At 44.6% G+C, this 21748-nt stretch overlaps 1 protein-coding gene across 1 annotated transcript in view; it reads left to right on the top strand.

Moving 5' to 3' along the window:
* Positions 1-21748, top strand: part of PPEF1 (protein phosphatase with EF-hand domain 1) — a 120571-nt gene that overhangs the window by 54159 nt on the left and 44664 nt on the right. The window contains exons 7-8 of the mRNA XM_070943842.1: positions 12925-12971; positions 20218-20384. Of these exons, the coding sequence (XP_070799943.1) occupies positions 12925-12971; positions 20218-20384 (214 nt within the window). The remainder of the gene's footprint in view (positions 1-12924; positions 12972-20217; positions 20385-21748) is intronic.

Raw genomic sequence — 21748 nt, forward strand, 5'->3', positions numbered from 1 at the left:
CACCACCGAGCGGAAAAGCTTGGTGGGAAAGAGGGGAGTTTGCCAGCTCCATGTGGAAAGTGCAGGCTGCACGAAGAGACTGAAGTACCTCCCCGATGTCGGCACAGTGAGAGGATGCCTGCTATGGCGCCCCAAGGCTGTGGCTATATTGCTTGAGGAAGTCTATTCATCCCAGCCAAACTAAAAGACTGATTTGCTAATTTGAGACTGTGATTCGATTGGAAGCTGCAAGGTAGTGGAGTTTAAAATATTTCCTACTCCCAGAGCCTAAACTGAGTGAGGTGGCAATGAAGTTTGTTGGCAGTTTGAGAAGATTATCAACCTTGGATTATAACTGATTATTGTGATCTGATTTCATCCTGTTTTTACGACTGGTGAATTTTGAATTTTGACTTACTGTTTGGGAATGCGATTCCCCACGGACCTTGAATGAAAGAGTGCTGTGCTTCCTTTGATTTTCCTATCTTTGACTTAGCATTAACATTTTCTGTTTTGAAGAATGCCATTTGTATGAGCCGTCGTTTTTTAATTTGCTTCCACTGCAAGAAGAGCTGGAGAAATGGAGAAGTTGGTGTTTGCTGCCATCTAGTGACCAAAATTGCTAACTGCACCTAGATTCATTATAGTTGGACTTTCCCCCCCCCCACCCTTTTTTTCCCATTCCCTTTCCTATTTCCTTTTAGATAGCCAATAGGAATTAGATAGCCAGTAGGAATTAGTGAGTAAATTTACCCCTAGTGTGGTTTGGACATAGCAAAGCAAGAGTGAATTTTGATAATAGGCGGTGAAACCATTTGATGTTGTATGATTGCCTGGAAAGACTTTTTAGGAATATCAAAATGGCTACCATGACTACTACCTTGAAGAAGAAGGCAATCACGACCTCTTCAGCCTCATCTCCAGCAAACACTCTGTGACGCTACGAAGATCATCTGAAGATGTGGCTACTCCGGGAAAAGCATCGACGCAAGATATTCTCCAGTCTATACAGGAGATGTTGATTAAAAATCAAGATTCAATGTCAAAGATCTTGGAAGAGCTGAAGAGGAATGTCGAAACATTAACTACTGAGACCAGGTTGTTTCATGCAAAGTTTGAGGAGGTCCAAAATACTTTGACTAATCACGAGGAATGGATTCAAGCTTCTGAGATAAAGACCGAGAAGGTGACCTGTAGGATGGAGCGGCTCAAACTCCGGCAAACCTTGGCTAATAAAAAAAAAATGAGGAAGAGATTATCTTCCTCGAAATGGATAGATCTGGCTACTTCTTACGGTTTCAGAATGTCTCTGAAGAGAAAGGTGAGCGCTTGGATGTACTAATGGGAGAGATTGTTGCAGGAATTACTGGAAGAGATTTTGCAGAAGTTTCAAGAGATATTGATGATGTGTACCAAGTATATACTAGTTATGCTTGATGCAACAAGCTCCCTAAAGAGATCCATGTTCGATTTACTAGAACAGCACTAAAGGATGAAGTGTTTTGGAAAATGAGGGACCAAGCTTTTACTTACAAAGATACTTTGTAAGTATACTAACAGTATTGCCCCAGCTCCTGAGACGAGTATAAGACATTCAGAGGAAATATGACTTTTTGACAACATGGCTGAGGAAACAAGGAATAAGTTATCGTTGGCTTCTACCGGAAGGCCTGATGTTTACCTGGCAAGAGCAGAGGTTACGATTGGAAACCGTAGAGGAAGCGCAGGACTTCGTGGAGGCCTATATTAATTTTAGTGACCAAGAGAGTGAAGGTGGTAACCTATGTAAGAGCCAAGAAGAGGTAACCCAGGAAACAACAGCCACAGAGCATATTGGACATGACAAAGACACAGCCCAATCTGGAGAAGAAAGAGGAACAAATTTCCAAATCGAGACCAGATCCCAGAAACTCAAGAACACAGGTAAGTAGAGGTATGGATGAGGTGCTCCACCTGTTTTCCGTTAACATCAATGGCCTGAATGCTCCCACTAAGAGGAAAAAGGTCTGGGCTAAACTTCAAAAAGATAATTATGATATTATATGTTTACAGGAGGCCCATATAAGGAAAGACCATTCTAGGATTTTAATTTATCCCAAACTGGGGAAGTTGTATGTATCCTTGGCCAACCAGAAGAAAAGGGGAGTTGTTGTTTACGATCGGAGAGGCCTGGTGAAACATCAAGTATATGCAGATACAGAGGGTAGGATACTGATGTTAGAGATTAGTATTGGCCAAAAAATAGTATTGTTAGTAAATATATATGCCCCAATGTTAACCAAATGGGTTTCTTTAAAGATTTGCATAAGAAAATTAATGAATTAAATTACGAGCATGTATGCATAGTAGGTGACTTCAACGCGATTGCTGATACTTCAATTGATTATGATCCAGGAAGGGGTTCTCCTAAACATAAAAAAGGGCATAGGAAGGTACTCCCTAAAACATGGGATAACCTAAGAACAGAAATAGGATTAAGAGACGTCTGGCGAGACTTCCATCCTATGCAAAAGCATTTTACATATTTCTCCTCCAGGCATAGAGCGTGGTCTAGAATAGATATGGTCTGGTCAACATCAGATTTGAAAGAAGGCATAAATTCAGTTGAAATAGGGACGAATATATGGGCAGACCACCATCCCCTGGTAATAAAATGGAAGGGGTCCACTAGAAGAGCGAGATGGTCTATGAGGGCTGAGATCATGAAAGATGAGGGATTTATAAATATGATTAAAAAAGAATTAGATAATTTTTTTACCGAAAACAAGAGAGAAGATACTTCCCTTCAAAATATTTGGGATACTGTCAAAGCAGTAGTTAGGGGATTGGTAATAAAATATACAGCTACCAAATGGAGAAAGGAGAAGGCCAAACAGATTGAGTTAATGGCTGAATTGGAGAAAGCTGAAGGAGAGCTGCGTTTAGATCTGCATAATAATTTGATTAAGGAGAAAATTGACTTGATTAGGCATGAGTTATCTATTCTAGATCAAAACGATTTGGCGAATAAAATTCCGGAATGTCGACAAAACCAATTTGAGCATGCTAATAAGCCGGGCCGGTGGTTGTCATATAGATTAAGAAAAGAGGCAGAAACTAGAAAGATTAAATTTTTACAGGACTCTATGGGCAATTCGGTAGGTACTACAGAGCAAAAAGCAAAGGTGGCCCAAGATTTTTATACCTCCTTATATAGCCAAGAAATACATCAGGAAGATAAACTCAAGAGTTATCTCCAGAATCTACAATTGGAGATGATTCCGGATTACTGTAAAGAAATTTTAAATGCAGAAATTACAGTTGGGGAAATAGCAGTAGCTATCAAGAAACAAGCCAATGGCAAGACTCCGGGACCGGATGGGATTCCTAGTGAATTTTATAAAGGAGTCTTTGACTCACTCAGTTTGTACATTAAAGATCTATTTAATGAGGTTTTATTACACTCTAGGATACCCCGGTCTTGGACGGAAGCCTACATTTCCCTAATCCCGAAACCCGATACAGATAAAACTCTGATCCAGAACTATAGGCCAATCTCGCTCCTGAATGTGGATTACAAGATTTTTGCGACAATACTAGTTGAGAGACTCCGGGTGTTCCTGTCCCGATTTATCCACCAAGACCAGAATGGTTTCCTGCCTCATAGGCACCTAAAAGATAACGTAAGGGTAGTATTGAACGCCTTAGAATACCATGAGACACACCCTGATAAACCAATGGTAATGATTTTTCTGGATGCCCAAAAGGCTTTTGACAGAGTCAACTGGAATTTTATAATACAACAATTGGAAGTGATGGGTTTTGGGTCTCAATTTACAAGGGCAGTTCAAGCCATCTATTCTAAACAGTCGGCAAGGCTACTGTTTAATGGATCACTATCAGATGAGATACAGATTTATAAAGGTACCAGACAAGGATGCCCTCTTTCATCGCTGCTTTTTATTTTAACACTTGAACCACTTCTTAAGACGATCAGGCAGGATTCGGAAATTAAGGGCTTAAACGTTAAAGGGGAAGAATACAAACTCCAAGCATTCGCCGACGATTTGGTTTTCATATTAGAAGATCCCCTTATTACGGGACCAAAATTACTTACTAAATTAGATGAATAAGTGGAGGTAGCGGGATTAAAAATCAATAAGGATAAAACCGAAATGTTAACAAAAAAATTGTCAAAAAATTTGCCCAAAAGGAACAGATCCAAAGTATTATGGGGATTAATTGTGTCAAAAAACTTAAATATTTAGGTATTTATCTTACAAATAGATGTTCTTCTATCAAGAAGCTCAATTATTCCAAATTATTAATAGACACAGCGAATGAAGTGGAGAGATGGCGGCATATTCAGATCTCATTCTTGGGTAGAATTGCTGCGATAAAAGCCCATGTTTTACCGAAATGGATCTTTTTATTCCAAATGGCTCCTGCAAGATTGGATAAAAACTTTTTTAGGAAATTAGACCAAATTCTAAGTAAATTTATTTGGCAGAGTAAAAAACCCCGTATAAAAAGAAAAATGCTGCAAGAGCACAAAACAAGGGGTGGCTTGGGGCTCCCTATGTGGGAGCTTTATTACCAAGCTTCATCCCTGGTTTGGATAAAAGATTGGGTGATCCTCTCAAGAAAGTGCATTTTGGTAATTTAAGGATATGATTTGCAGCGGGGATGGCATTCCTTCTTGTGGTCTCAGAAAGACAAACAGTCCAAACATTTTACTAATCATTATATTAGGAATTTTATTAAGGGTTCGGGAAACGGTGAAGAAGCAAGTTTACACACAGATTCCTAAGTGGGTGTCTCCGTTAGACGCAGTGACCCTTCCGATTGTGCACAATATAAAGAGGAACTGGGTTTATGGTGACTTGTTGGATGAAGTTGGGAGACTTAGACCTAGAGCCGATTTCCAAACTAGAGGATTAGACAGAGACTGGTGGTCCTATGTGAAAATTCAAACTAGATTCGCTAGGGATAAACAGGAACATGGTATCTCCCTTCATTTAAAACTTTTGACAAGCTTCTCCTAGGTGGCCGAAGGAAATTTATTTCCAACGTTTACAATCTTCTTCTGTCCAATTTTATGGTGGAGGAGATTGTAAAGGACACGATGATTGCCTGGGGGAGAAATATTGGAACAACAATTCAGCTTGATGCATGGCAAAATGTATGGAACAAAACTATGAAACTTACCCTTTCTTCCCCGTTCAAAGAAAACTTTTATAAAATGATCTACTGTTGGTATCTTCCCCCTGCCAGAATCGCTAAGATGTTCCCAGGATCTTCTGATAGATGTTGGAATTGTGGGTCAGCCAAGGGTACTTTCTTCCATCAGTGGTGGATTTGTCCATCAGCTAGACATTATTGGGGGGAAAATACAGCAGTGGCTGCTGGAAATAACAGGTGTGAGCTTTCCCCTTCACCCAGACCTCTACTTGGAATAAGACCGGACTACATCGACAAGAAGGATTGGTATATATTTGTCCATGACTCAACAGCGGCTAGAATGGCATTTGCTCATCTGTGGGAAGATGCAGATACTCCCCCTGACCATCTGACAATAAACAAGATTCTCCAATGTGCTGAGATGGACAGGCTAACGTATATCTTAAAAGACAAGAAAGATTCAGTATATAATAGAAGTTGGGACAGATGCTTTGTCTGGCTCAAAAGAAGGTTAAACTTAGGAGAAGGGTGATAAAATCGTCTAATTAGATTAACTAGATATTTACTAGGCTTTATAACTCTTTATAATTTTGATAAAAACAGACCAATTGTTTTGTAGTTAGTAAAAAGAACTTGATTGCATTGAAATGTTTGGCTAGGATGATATTAGTTAATATTAATTGGAGAGTGAGCTTAACTCTCGGTTAGTCATGTTTGTTGTTTCGTTTTAGTCCTGTGTTTATGTGTTTCTATATTTCGCTTCCTATATTGCTTTCCAATCATCATTGTGTGTTAATTTTATTGTAAATATTTAATAAAGATTATTTTTTTTAAAAAAAGAATACATTAACCCCCTTCCCACTCTCATTTGTTTTACATGCTTTTATCATCCAAATTTCCTACCCATGTGCTGTTTTAGCATGACTACTTCCTAACGGTTGGTAATACAAAGGATTTTATTTTTGAATTTCATTGTTTCCTACAACCACAACTTAATGGGGAAACTGTGAGCATCCTAAAATCCAAAAATGCTAGGGAATTCCTAGAAATTTAGCATTTAGATAAATCAGCTATCAATAGACACTTAGAAATAAACCAAATTTACACAGCGTTCAAACAAGACAATTAAAAAACTAAAAAGGAAACAAAAATACTGAAACACATCCTCTCCAGGAGCTAACAACCAGATAAGCAGGGAATAATATCAGGCAAACAATCTAGCAGAAAACAATACCCTAAACCCTAAACATGGCTAAACTTTTTGCTGTCGCACGCCAAAAGTGGGGGGGAGCATGGGGGGATCATATGTGCATGTGCCCACACCTATAATTCAATGCATCCTGCACCCCGAATATGTGCGCATGACTACCTCCCCACATCCCATTTTGGGCCTAGCAGGCCTATCTGAAGCCTCCAGAGGGCAAAAATGACTTCCCCCACCCCTGGAGGCTGGAAATGGCCCGTTTCCCAACTTCTGGTGGGCCCGGTAGGCCCATTTTTTGCCCTCCCCAGGTTCCAGAAGCTTTCCTGGAGGCTGGGGAGGGCAAAAATGGCCTTCCCCGCCCACCCAGGGGCCCTCCAGATGCTGGAAATGGCCCATTTCCCAACTTTCGGTGGGCCCGGCAGGCCCGTTTTTTGCCCTCCCCAGGCTCCAGAAGCTTTCCTGGAGGCTGGGGAGGGCAAAAAACGGCCTCCCCCACCCTCCCCGGAGGCCCTTCGGAGGCCGAAAACGCCCTCCCAGAGCCTCTGCACGAGCCCTGTACTTATCTGGCGTCCAAAACGGGCTGTGTGGAGACTCCTGGGAGGAAAGGGGCAGCGTGGGTGGGACCAGCTGTGTTGAGTCCTCATCGTTACGACTTCCCTCGCGCAGGCTATGTTGCCAGCAGGCGCGGATTGGTGGAGATGCGAGCAACTAAATTAGCGGGAATTGCCGGCTTGCAGATTGGTTCACACTGTCTGACAGCTCGCTATTTAAGCAGCTGCCAGGCGGCGAGTTAGAGTTCTTTGCTTACCTTGCGCGGGGTTCGACTGTTCATATTCCGTTCTCTGTTAACAATAAAGTTGGTGTTCTCAGCAGCCTGGCCTCGGTGCCGTCCACTCTAAACGTAACATCTGGCGACGAAGGTGGGATTGGCCTGAGGCGGCGCCTGACTGAGTACATCGACTGAGCTGAGGCACTCTAAGTTGATTGGTGTCTGTGTCACGGACTCATTCTGGCATCAGTCGTGATGGTGGTCGCCTTTCCAACTTTCACGCCATTTGAGCCAGCCTCTGAGACCTGGGACGATTATTTGGAGTGATTTGAGTGTTTTTTACAAGCCAACGACCTGACCGATCTGACCAGTGCCAGGAAGAGGGGGTACTTTTTGAGCTCCTGTGGCCAAGAAATCTTTGGAACAGCCAGGGCTCTGGCTGCCCCACAACCGGTATTTACTGTGCCCTGGGAGACGCTGTTAGAAAAGTTAAAGCACCATTACTCTCCCGCTCCCTCTAAGATAGCCCAGCGTCATGCCTTTCATCAGCGGTCTCAGAGGGCAGGGGAGTCTGTTAATGAGTATATGGCTTCCCTGCAAATGGCTGCCCTCCACTGCGAATTCTGTGAGCTAGATGACATACTCCTTGACCAGCTGGTTTGTGGAGTGCGGGATTTGAAACTGCAGTGCAGGCTGTTAGCCTGTTCTGACCTAACCCTCCCGATAGCCATGGATGAGGCCAGGGCTTCCGAGATGTCAGCCCAGTCATCAGCAGAAATTCAATGGTTCCAGGCTGGAGGGGCCCCTGTGCCTACTCCTCCCCAGTCCATCCACTGTGAGGGGTCGGACGAGGAAGACACTGCCGAGACAGAGGGAGGAGTGAGCTGTCTCAAGGCCACCTGGAAGCCACGAGCGACGGGCACTGTCAACCCCCCCCCAAGGCAGTTGTTTGGGCTGCGGCGGTCAGCATAACCGAGCTGAGTGTCATTTCAAGTCTGCCATCTGCCGCCATTGCGGAAAGCGTGGCCACCTGTCCAGGGTCTGCCGTGCGGTTTTCCCACTCCCTGATCACACAGAGGAGCCTGCGCCCAAGCGACAGAAGGCCAAGTGGCTCGAATGCCACGAGAACCGTGTAGATGTGTATCGTGATGCAGAGGTTGATGCTGTGGGCGTCAGCCATGCTTCCACTCCTGATTCTGCCAGCAAGATTTACCTTACCGTCCATTTAGAAGGCTCGCCTTGCCGCATGGAGCTCGACACGGGCTCCTCCCGATCCCTGATTGCCTGGTCTACTCTTAAAGCATTAATCCCAACTTTCTCCCAGCGGCGTCTGCAGTCGTGCCCTATTTAACTGAAGGACTATCAAGGAAAGCATATTCCCACTTAGGCTGTGGCTCTTTCCACATTGTCTATGGCTCTTTTTCAGGTCGCCTGCCACTGATTGTCGTGAGGCACCATCTTCCCAGCTTGCTGGGGTTAGACTGGTTTGCTGCTCTGCATCTGGGCATGTCCAGAATTCATACAACCTGTTCCGACATCTCTACTGAGCTGACCCACGAGTTCGTGGATGTGTTCGATGGCCAACTCGGTAAATATACAGGGCTCCCCATTTCCTTCAATCTGGATCTTCAGGTAGCTCCTATCCGGCTGAAGCCTCGAAGGGTGCCACTTGCACTGCGGGCCAGGGTTGACCAGGAGTTGGACAAATTGATAGCGCAAAGGGTCCTTCAACTGGTGGAGCATTCTAAGTGGGAGACCCCTATAGTGATCCCCCTCAAGCCCGACGGATTGATCAGAATAAGGCAACCCTCAGTAGGGCACTCCAGGCTAACCATTACCCTGTCCCCGTGGTACAGCATTTATTACACTCACTGGGCCAGGGGAGGGTCTTCGCGAAGCTGAATCTCGCTCAAGCGTATCAGCAGCTTCCAGTGGATGAGGCCACTGCCCTGGCCCAGATGATTGTTACTCACCGGGGGGGGGCATTCAAATGTACCCGCCTGCAATTCGGGGTTAGTGTTGCTCCGGGCATTTTTCAGAGCTTAATGGAGTGGCTGCTCCATGGGCTTCAGGGAGTTGTGCCCTACTTCGATGACGTCCTGATCGCGGCCGAGGATCAGGTGGACCTCATCGCTAAGCTTAGGGCTGTCCTCACCCATTTTAGACAGGCAGGGCTGAAGCTTAAAGCTGAGAAGTGTCGGATTGCAGTTCCCCGGGTTGAGTTTTTGGGATTCCTGATTGATTCTGGCGGTATCCGCCCTGCTCCGGCCAAGGTGGCGGCCATAAAAAACGCTCCTGTACCCACCAATCGGGCTGAATTGCAGGTCTTTCTCGGTCTCCTCAACTTTTATGTGGTGTTTTTACCACATAAAGTGTCACTGGCAGAGCCTCTCCATCGGCTCTTGGAGACTAAAACTCCCTGGCGCTGGGATTGTAGGGCGGACGCCTCATTCCAAGCCATTAAGGACGTTCTCACCTCTGATGCCATCCTTGTTCAATATGACGCCAGTTTGCCTCTCACTCTAATGTGTGACGCTTCCCCCTATGGGGTGGGGGCTGTCCTGAGCCACCTGTTGCCCAATGGTGCAGAGGCCCCAATTGCCTACTATTCCCGCACTTTATCAGCAGCAGAGAGGAATTTCAGTCAGATAGATCGGGAAGCTTTGGCGGCCATTGCGGGAATCAAACAATTCCACGATTACGTCTATGGTCGGTATTTTTATCTTGTCACCAACCTTAAGCCTTTATTGGGGTTGCTGGCGGTGGACCGTCAAACTCCTCCTTTACTGTCACCGCGCATGTCCCGGTGGGTTGAGTTTTTCGTGGTTTATTCATACCAATTACAATATAAGCCAGGGAAGGCAATCGGGCACGCTGATGCCCTCAGCCATTGTCCCCTTCCTTTGGCCATCCAAGACCCGCCCCCCGCAGCATCCGTCCTCCTGGTGGATGAGTTGTCTCCTTTAGTGACCGCTGCTGATATTCAGTCCCAGTCAGCCGCCGACCCTGTACCGTCCCTGGTCCTGGATTGGTCGTGCAGGGGCTGGCCTCCGTCACACACGGCACCCGAGTTTTTGCCTTACTTCCTCAGACAACACAAGTTGTCTGTACAGCCGGGCTGCCTCCTGTGGGGGAATAGGGTGATTGTTCCCCCTGGTCTCCGATCCCATGTGTTGTCCTGCCTCCACGATGCTCACCCGGGCATCGTGCGCATGAAAGCCCTGGGCCGTAGTTAAGTTTGGTGGCCAGACATCGACCAGGACGTAGAGGGGTGGGTGGCTCGGTGTCGCCAATGCCAACAATCTAGGCCAGTTCCCCCCACAGCCCCCGTTCAGGAGTGGGAGATGCCCAGGGCCCCTTGGGCTAGACTGCACCTGGACCTTGTGGGTCCCTTCCTCGGCCGCACGTTCCTAATCACGGTGGATGCCTACTCAAAGTGGGTGGATCTTACAATCATGTCATCCACCACTACGGAGGCTGTGACGAGGGTCTTAGAGAGTCTGTTCGCGACCCATGGTCTGCCGGACACTATAGTTACAGACAATGGCCCGCAGTTCACGTCTGCACCCTTCCAGTTGTTTCTTACTAAGTTGGGCATCTGCCATGCCCGAACGGCTCCTTTCCATCCGGCTGTGAATGGTTTGGCGGAAAGGGCCATGAGGTCCACAAAGGAGGCTCTGCGCCGTTTAGGGCCCGCAAATTGGCACCATAAAGTCTACCAATAACTGTTGGCTCAACACTCAACTCCTACTGCTTCTACCAAACACAGCCCCGCCGAGCTCCTCATGGGAAGGCGACTCCGGATCACCCTGGATCACTTGCATCCTAACTATACCCATGAGGCGCCTCCGGGGGGACAATTTCAAGCAAGAACATTCGCTGTGGGTGACCTGGTCTTCGCTCTGAACTTTGACCATAACATAAGGTGGCTTCTGGGGCAAATAATACAATTAACCGGGCCCTATTCTTATAGGGTCCAGCTCGCCGATGGCCAGGTGTGGTGGCGACACATTAACCAGCTGAGACGACGAGTGGCCGATGTGTCCGACCCTCAACCTGTTCGAGACACTCCAAGTTCACCAACACCTGCAGCGGCCCCAGCAGCACAACCAGGCCAGCCTGACTCAACCCACCCATCCCCGTTCTCATTGGAAGGCTTATCGGAGATCCCTGAGCGTGCTGCTGATGTTGGTCTATAATCTCCAGGTGGCATAGAGACCACCATAACCCCGGAGAGCGAAGTTCTGGCTCAGCCCCCGGCAGCGCCCACGTCAGGAATAAGACAGTGTGGGTGGCGCCGACGTTGTCCAGCATATTTAGCTGACTACGCATGCTCGGTCCGGGTGGGAAGGGGTGTGGAGTCCTCACTGTTACGACTTCCCTCGCGCTGGCTATGTTGCCAGCGGGCACGGATTGGTGGAGACGCGAGCAACTAAATTAGCGGGAATTGCCAGCTCGCAGATTGGTTCATGCTGTCTGACAGCTCACTATTTAAGCAACTGTCTGGCGGCGAGTTAGAGTTCTTTGCTTACCTCGCGCGGGGTTCGACTGTTCATGTTCCGTTCTCTGTTAACAATAAAGTTGGCGTTCTCAGCAGCCTGGCCTCAGTGTCATCCACTCTAAATGTAACAAGCTGATCAAGGTATCTCCCCTGCCAGGTAAGTATACAAGCTGAAAATCAGCTGGCTGGCGCACGCCTGCATGCTGGAGCTGAACTAGGGCAATGGCTCGCGTGCCTGCAGATATGGTTCCACGTGCCACTTCTGGCACGCATGCCATAAATTCACCATCAAGGCCCTAAACAATACTCCAATCAGAGAATTAGTTAGGAGAAAACCACACCACCACCAAAATTAGAATAGCAAGCAACTGTATATAAATAGGAAGCAAATTCCCCACTCATTCACACTTAAGATATTATCTATTTGGGTAATGAAATGTTGGCAAGCAAACAACCAAGCTCAAAAAGCACCAAGGTTTCCACAATTCAAGCCTACATGTATACTCTTTTGTTAGAACAGTGATATAAATTATGGATGAACTGATAGCACTCCCTGGGTCTATTTCAGGAGGTTCAGCAGCTCAAAGAATTATTTTGTTATAACTCTCAGACTCAGCATTGTATCTCCCAATCACAGGAGCAGCTAGCAGATTGAATTCATTGTACTCATGCAATATGATTGTTTTAAATCAGCTTTTAATCCGCTCAGTACAAAGCCAAATAAGGAAGCTTCTACTGTATTTATATTTTATATAATTCAGTGAGTTCAAGTCAGTTAGTGCTGTGCATAAGAAAATACCATTATATTTCCTCAAAATTTGAGCCTCTTAAATAGAATGAAATTACAATTGTCCTTGCAAGCAAGCCTGTCCTTGCTAATCCATACGTACTTCCTCTAACCGGTGTCCTCATTTGCACAATTATAAGAATATCTGAGAGAGATTATGACCTACTCTTCAAGCAGATAATAGTTTCCATGGCTGAAATCTGATTAGTGACAGATGAACATAATTTTTATTGAAGCTCAAGCCAAATTTCTGATTAGAAATAAATGAGACATATTCTACTTCCAGCAATTTTTTTTTAGCTCTAAGTTGGCATTGAAATATTCATGTAGGGAGTTTCTTTATGTTGGTTCTTTCCCTTTTGGTTTCCAATGCAAAACCTATTAAAGTACACTTGACTGCCTATATTTTTTCGTTCACATATTTGTTAAATATTGGAGAGTTATAATTTCTAATTCTGGTTGCTGATAAGCTTCATCTGAAAGCTTTGTACGTATATGCAGCACTAAAACTGTTTTCTTTCTAGGTGATTTACATGGAAAATTAGATGATCTTTTGCTGATATTCTACAAAGTAAGTAATTAAAATGTTGTGTTTTTAAGATAGTGCTTAGCTCAAATGACTTACATCCAGATGACAGCATTTTATGGTATCAATTATTAAGATTTGGGCATCTTTCCACTGGCACTCTGTTAACTATAATTGGAGGCTGATTGGAAGTACTACTAAAGGACATTGGAAGATATGAAACTTAAAAACAAGGACTCTGGGATTCTTTACAAAGTGTAAACGGAAGTTGAAATAGCTTAGATGAGTTTTCTCCTTGAAAAGAAAAGAAAAGCAATTGGAAGTTTGGATGTTATGAAGCATTTTCTTAAATTAAGAAAATATCTCAGACTATTTGAAGTTATGCTTTTTTTGAGAGGGTGACATACCGTATTTTTCGGTGTATAAGATGACACTTCCCCCCCAAAAGTGGGTGGAAATGTCTATGAATTTTATAGAACGAATGTTGCCAAAGGCAACAAAGAATGTTGCCATATGCTGGCCCCCCACCCTTTGGCCTCTGCCTCCCAGCAAATTGCTTCCTTGCAGCAAACAGCAAACAGACTGGTCATCTTCAGCACAGCCTAATTTAGCACAAGCAGCTGATTTGGCAGTTCGATCGGACTCCCGGAATACTGCCGATCAGCTGTTCCAGGCTGCAGGAATTGCTGCCACCTATCACCGCCTCTGCGCACCCGATTTTTGGCCTCCACACATCCCATTTTTGGCATCTGCGCATCCTGTTTTCCGCCCATTCCAGGCAGTGGGGATGGGCGGCAGCAGTGGCAGCAATCCCCGCCACCTGGAATGGGCCAAAAATGGGACATGCGGAGGCTGAAAATGAGGTATGCAGAGGCTGAAAATGGGACGTGTGGAGGCCGAAAATGGGGTGCGCGGAGGGGGCAATTGGTGGCGGCAGTGATGACAGCGATGGGCAGCAGTGATCCCCACAGCCTGGAACAACTGATCGATGGTATTCTGGGAGGCTGATCCAACTACCAATCAGCTGCTTGTGCTAAATCAGGCTGTGCTGAAGCTGACCAGGCTGTTTACTGTTTGCTGTAAGGAAGCAAATTGCTGGGAGGCAGAGGCAAAGGCAGATTTTTTATTTTTTTTAATTTGATTTATATGCCGCCCTTCTCCGCAGACTCAGGGCAGCTTACAATGCGTTAAGCAATAGCCTTCATACTTTTGTATATTTATATAAAGTCAGCTTATTGCCCCCACAAACTGGGTCCTCATTTCACCTACCTTAGAAAGGATGGAAGGCTGAGTCAACCTTGAGCCTTGGAGAGATTCGAACCAGCAGTAAATTGCAGACAGCTGTGTTAATAACAGGGTGCGTAGACCACTGTACTATCAAGGCTCTTTTCTTGTTTTCCTCCCCAAAAGCTAGGTGCGTCCTATAGTCCAGAGCATCTTTTAGTCCGAAAAATATGGTAAAAATATAAAGTGGTTGGGCTATTGTTGGATGAACTGATAGAAACTGTGTCCAGGGCCTTTTGCTTAGCTTTGGGTAATGTGCCAGTTGCAGCCTTACCTGGACCTCAAGGATTTTTGTGCAATGGTCTGTAACAATGTCCTTGAGAGAAAGGAGGAAATGCCACAGATTAAACACTAGTCAGTTAAGAGGCACCTTAGCTTGCAAAAGCAAGGGAGGCGTGGTAAACAAAGGGACCATCCCTACTTTACATATTAACAGAGTTGGAAGGGACCTTATAGGTCAGTGATGGCTAATCTTTTTGCCGTCATGTGCCAAAAGTGGGGGGGAGTGCGGAGGGGTCATGTGTGTGCGTGCCCATGCCCATAATTCAATGCCCCCTGTGCCCCCCCGGGCATGCGTGTGTCACCCCCCCTGCGCTCCCCTGCACATGTGCACACAACCCCCCTGCTAGGTAGGTAGGCCTGCTAGGCCCCCGTTTTGGGCCTAGCAGGCCTACCTGAAGCCTCCGGAGGGCAAAAACGGCCTCCCCACACCCCCGGAGGCCCTCTGGAGGCAGGAAATGGCCCATTTCCTGACTTCAAGTGGGCCTGGTAGGGCCGTTTTTCGCCCTCTCCAGGCTCCAGAAGCTTTCCTGGAGGCTGAGAAGGGCAAAAATGGCATCCCCCACCCCCCTGGAGGCCAAAAACACCCTCCCAGAGCCTCCAGGAAAACCCTGTACTTACCTGGCATCCAAAACAGGCTGCATGGAGACTCCTGGGAGGAGAGGGGCAGTGTGGGTGGGGCCAGCTGAAAATCAGCTGGCGGAGCTGAGCTAGGGCAACAGCTCGCATGCCCGCAGATATGGCTCCATAGGTTCACCATCATGGTTATAGGTCATCTAGGCAAACCCCCTGCCCAAGCAGGAGACCCTACACCATTTATGACAAATGACAGTCCAGTCTCTTCTTGAAAGCCTGCAGTGATGAAGCTCCCACAACCTCTGAAGGCAAGCTGTTCCATTGGTTGATTGTTCTCACTGTCAGAAAAATTATCCTTATTTCTAGGTTGAATCTCTCCTTGATCAGTTTCCATCCATTATTCCTTGTATGGCCTTCAGGTGCCTTAGAAAATAGGTTGCCCCTTCCTCTCTGTGGCAGCCGCTCAAATATTGGAATACTGCTATCATGTCTCCCCTGGTCCTTCTCTTCACTAGACTAGCCATGCCCAGTTCCTATAACTGTTCTTCATATGTTTTAGTCTCCAGTCCCCTAATCATCCTGATTGCTCTCCTCTGTACTTTTTTTTTTTTTTATAGTGTGGTGACCAAAACTGGATGCAGTATTCTAGTATACTAAGGCTTTATAGAATGGTATTAGTACCTCACTTGATCCTCTGTTAATGCAGTTTAGGATTGCATTGGCTGTTTTGGCTGCCGCTGCACACTGCTGGATGATATTTAGCTGGTTGTCCACTAAGACTCCAAGATTCCTCCCACAGTTACTGCTATTAAGCCTGGTTTCACCCAGTCTATATGTGTACTTTTGATTTTTCTTGTCTAAGTGTAAGACTTTATTTTTCTCTACATTGAATTTCATTTTGTTAGATAGGGCCCAGTGTTCAAGTCTGTCAAGATCCATCTAGTGTTAACTATTCCTGCCAGCTTAGTTTTACTTTCTTGGACTGTAAAGACAAAGTGGGAAGAGATGCAAGAGTTGCAAGATTTTGCTATTGTATTCTTACATAAAAGTGTTAGTACAGTACAGTATAAGAGCTGTGGTGGTGCAGCGGTTAGAATGCAGTACTGCAGGCTACTTCTGCTGACTGCCGACTACTAACATTTTGGCATTCCCACTGGCTCAAAGTTGACTCAGCCTCCCATCCTTCCGAGGTTGGTAAAATAAGGACCCATATTGTGGGGGGCAATATGCTGACTTTGTAAACTGCTTAGAGAGGGCTATAAAGCACTATGAAGCTGTATATAAGTCTAAGTGCTATTGCTATTGCTATTGCTCTTAATGGTTAGTGCTCCTTGTCTGGACTATCTTGAAGAGTGACATAGTGCAATAGTAATTCATGTTTTCATTACCATCCACATTGACTACTATATGCAGCAGTGTGGTTGCTAGCAGGTGTTAACCAACAGGAACATATTAGACTTGTGCTCAAGTTCCTATATGAATTATTGTAAGCTTCTGTCTGCAATTCCACGTGCTGCTTTTGACCTATAAAGACCGAAGTATCATAAGAGCTGTGTTTTCCTGAGTGGATAGATAGTTCTATCTATCTGGTGGGTACACAATGGGAGAAACTGTTGGTTCTTCCATATTTTTGTAAGCTAAGAGGATGCTGGAGTAAGGAAACAATGTTTCTGGATCATAGCATCAATGTTGTGGAACAGCCTTCCTTTCCACATTAGATTAGTCCCCCTGTGGAAGCCTTTTTGAGAACAATTAAGACCCATTTTTCTTTGGTAGCTCAATGTTACCTTGCCTTTTCCTATTGTATCCTATCTAGGGAATGTTAAATTACATATTCCATTTTATTAGGACAGTAAGGTAATATTTAGGACAGTAAGGTATAATAGTTGTCATATTGTGTTTTTGGATATTTTAATATTTATAGTTACATTATAGCTTGATATATTTATATATACCACAGACGTTTTATTTATTTGGCAGTGGCGCAGTGTAGGGGTGGGTTTCAAAACCCGTCACTACCGGTTCGCTCGGGGCGTGCACGCTCTCTCGCGCATGCATGAAGCTTCTGCACATATACAGAAGCATTCGGGTGGGTGGGCGGAGCCTCCCGCCACTGCTGCTACTGGTTCGCCCCACCTACCACTGGCGCAGTGGTTAGAATGCAGTACTGCAGACTAACTCTCTGCTCATTCCCGGACCATCCCAATGATGCCCTTGACATGATGTCCCGGTGCCTGGAGGCCGTGCGGATCTGGATGGGGAGAAACAAGCTCAGACTCAGCCCTTACAAGACTGAGTGGTTGTGGTTCCCAGCGTCCTGGTATAGTCAGCTGGTTCCATCGCTGACTATTGGGGGCGAGATCTTGGCCCTCTCAGAGAGGGCTCGCAACTTGGGTGTTCTCCTGGATGCACGGCTGTCTTTGGAAGAGCATATGACGGCTGTGGCCAGGGGAGCTTTTTATCAGGTTCGCCTGATACACCAGTTGCGTCCCTTTCTGGACCGGGATGCCCTGCGCACGGTCACTCATGCCCTCGTCCCGTCCCATCTGGACTACTGTAATGCTCTCTACATGGGGCTCCCCTTGAAGAGCACTCGGAGGCTCCAACTGGTCCAGAATGCGGCCGCGCGGGTGATTATGGGGGCGACATGGCGCACCCATGTAACACCTCTCCTACGCGAGCTGCACTGGCTCCCAGTGGTCTTCCGGGTGCGATTCAAGGTGTTGGTTACCACCTTTAAAGCACTCCATGGCTTAGGACCGGGGTATATATGAGATCGCCTTCTGCCACCGATAGCCTCCCACTGGCCAATACGCTCCCACGGGGGGGCTCCTCAGGGTGCCGTCGGCCAAACAATGTCGACTGGCAACACCCAGGGGGAGAGTCTTCTCTGTGGGGGCACCAGCCCTCTGGAATGATCTGCCCCTAGAGGTCCGTATGATTCCCGACCTGCGTACCTGCGTACCTTTTGCTGCACCCTGAAGACTCTTTTATTTCAACAAGCCGGGCTGGCCTAATAGGAATTTTTAAATTGGGTGTTTGTTAGTTTTTAAATCTCGTGGGCCAAATTTTATATATTTGTTTTTAAATTGTTCTTAAATTTTGTGATTTATATGTGTTTTAATATGGCTGTACACCGCCCTGAGTCCTTTGGGAGAAGGGCAGTATAGAAGTTCAATAAATAAATAAATAAATAAATAAATAAATAAATAAATAAATAAATAAATAAATAAATAAATAAATAAAAATAATAAAAATAATAATAATAATAATAATAATAATAATAATAATAATAATAATAATAATAATAATAATAATTCCAGCAATTCGATTCTGAACAGCTCAAGCTTAACTCAGCCTTCCATCCTTCCCAGGTCAGTAAAAGGAGGACCCAGATTGTTGGGGGCAATGTGCTGAATCTGTAAAACCGCTTAGAGACAGTTGTAAAGCACTATGAAGTGGTATATAAATCTAAGTGCTATTGCTATTATTTCAATTTTTATTATTTTTATCTAATGAAATAGGAGCAATCTTAGCTCCACAAACAAGCTGTATTTTGTTGCAAAGGATTTCAATTTCATTTTATTTGCAAAGGGCAATAACTAAAGGTAAAGCTGTTACATGCTTGAGAAAAGCAAATGGAGACAGGAAAATCTTATTATATTTTAAAACAGATGGGATGTTTTGCATTTACTATTTAAATCTAATGTCAGATTTAAAGATGCTTTAAAAGTTAATATTACAAAACCCCCAAAGCAACAGTTTTCCCAGCCTGGATAAATGTAACTTGCATATATTTTCAGAATGAGTTTCATTTGCTATTGAGGACACTTTTAGTTCACTGCTCCAACAAGTGTGTTCTGAGAAGCTTTGGCTTTTAGTACTACAAACTTATTCCTAATTACATGGGCAGGTGAGAGCTGACATGCACGTGAGAATGGAAGTACATATCTCTCACAAAATATTATTATATTATATTTATATAAAATTGAAACGCCTCACAAGTAAGGATTGCATCGGAGAAAAGAAATTTTTAAAATGTCTTCAATTTCTTTTTGGTAAAGCAGATTCTAAATGTAATAAATAATTGTCATAATAACTTCACTGTAATAACAATACAGACAGTAAAATATAAAACATATTTTAACACCGATTTATATTAGAATTACTTGCCAAGATTGGCTCAGCTAAGACTATATTGTCCTTATACGGAAGTTGATTTGTATGCTGAAGTAGGTTAGTGATGGATGTTTATTTCTTTTCTATTTATATGTTTTCAGTTGATACGTTTTATTTTAATTATAATAGAGTATTTTATATTATCATTTTTCTCGAGTGCTCTTGAGTGCTATTTGGAGGGATATGTGGATGTAAAAAAATTATTGAATGATCCATTATATTGACATAGAATCTCAAAAATTAGATAAGGGTATGTATAATGCTTTCATGATTGATGGCATCATATAGCACTTCCTGCTAATATGACCTGTGGCAGAATTGGAAAAGTGTTGCTATTGTTGGAAGAAATGTCCATCTGGGTTCAGTTCCAAGTGGAAAGAAAGACACTGGAAATATGGAGACTGCTTGGAAAGATTGTTTAATGGTGGATAGGACCACATGGATTTTTTTGGGTTCTGGGCAAAATGAGCACATGGAGTGGAAAGAGGGATATATTTATACACTCTCTTGGGCCCTGCCTTAGAGTTTCATGTTCCTGTACAAGAAATGTATCCCATTGGCTGTCAGACTCCCAGAGGGTGGGGATCTTAGCTAACTTTGTAGGCTGTCTGTGTACCAGGCCTGGTTGAATCTTGCTGGGTGATGATGTAATGAAGGGGCTTTGGGCAATTCATAGGAATTGGCTTAATGTCTTTGCTTTTGTGTTGTAGATAAGCCTTTTGTCTTGCAAATAACCAAAGTATCTGCTGGGGGCAGGGAGTTGGGGCTGAGTTTCTGTCTTAAGATTTCTATTTCTCTTTTAGGGGAAATAGTCTGCCTTTTAATATTTCCTAGAATATTTCATTTTTCTAGGGGAGGGGTGGTTGCTAACTTCCTACACTATGAAAGAATATTATACAGTAGTGCTGTAATGTTGCACGGATATTCTTATATTACATTGCAAACTACTCTGATGTTTTCTTTTCTTCTGCAGAATGGCCTTCCTTCAGAGGAAAATCCTTATGTTTTTAACGGTGATTTTGTTGACAGAGGGAAAAATTCCATGGAAATACTTATAATCCTGTTTGCATTTCTCCTTGTTTATCCTAACCATTTCCATCTGAACAGAGGGAATCATGAGGACCACCTCATGAATCTTAGGTATGCCCATTTTTATTCTTTCTCCAGCTTGAGCTCTTAAATATATTTTCTTTCTGAAAGCTTATTTGTATCCTATGACTATCATTAAGTGTTGTACCTTATGATTCTTGGTGAACGTATCTTTTCTTTTCTTTTATATACACTGAGAGCATATGCACCAAGACAAATTCCTTGTGTGTCCAATCACACTTAGCCAATAAAAAATTCTATTCTGTTCTGTTCTGTTCTGTTCTGTTTCTGAAAGCTTGACATTGTTTTTGACCTAACCCTGATTTTCTTGTTGTGTTGGTATTTGAAACTATATTTTCTTATACTTTCCTCATGCATTATTTTAGACCAGGGATGGGGAACGATGGCCCTTTTATGACTTGTGGACTTCAACTCTCAGAATTCCTGAGTAAGCAAGGGCCATCGTTTCCCACCCGTTTTAGACCACAGACCATGCATAGACCATGCCTATGCATCAGTGTATGCAAGGGGGTGACAAAATGTTCCTGTTGATGTGAAGTCCACCCCTTACCACAATTGGGTTGGCGGGTGCTGTGTGCAATGTAGTTAACAAAGGGTGGAGCTTCCATATGTAGGTAATTGGATTACAACCATTGGCTCAGTGAGTGTTAAAAGTTATGATGACACTTAACAAGGGGAACTTACAACTCATCCATGAAATTATAACCAATATGGCATCCCTGCTTCAGATGCTTAGCACCAGCTTGCAATTAGGATGTTGCAGTGTTCCACTGTCATGTGATTACCAGTTGCAACCTTCCCTACAGGCAGGATTCTCACAAACCAGGTCAATTTGGAAGCTGGCAGAAGTCTCAAGTCACTTCCATTCTCACTGCGTTTTCACCTGCCTGCCATGCTCGATAGTGTCCACCCACTCCCCACACTCCATTGTACCTGTTGCAGTACCTGCCCATCAATAGCGTACGGCATTCACCAAGCAGCAGCACCTGTCAAGACTCTGTAGTGCCCACAGCACTCTCACCTTCCTGCATTCTATAGCGCCCACCCTCAACACCCACTCAGTTCATAGTACCTGCTCATGCTCCATACTACCCATACTCCATACTCACCCCCTGCCCATGTTCCATACTACCCACCTATGGCACCCACATTCCCTACCTATAGCTATCACCCATCAGACAGCTTGCCTAAGACTCCTGCCTCTTTCCACATCATGATCAAGGGTGGTATTCACTTACCTTCGCTACTGGTTCACAAATGTGAGCACTCACATGCACTCACTTCACAAATGTGAGCATGCACAGAGGGTCAAAAATGGGACATGATGACATCCAGGTGGGTGGGTGGAGCCTCCCGCCACCAGTGCTACCGGATCGCGCTATCCAAATAGAGGT

The sequence above is a fragment of the Pituophis catenifer genome, unplaced genomic scaffold, assembly GCF_029215685.1.
Source record: "Pituophis catenifer annectens isolate HBS135680 unplaced genomic scaffold, rPitCat1.0.hap2 SCAF_4, whole genome shotgun sequence".
NCBI lineage: Eukaryota > Metazoa > Chordata > Lepidosauria > Squamata > Colubridae > Pituophis > Pituophis catenifer.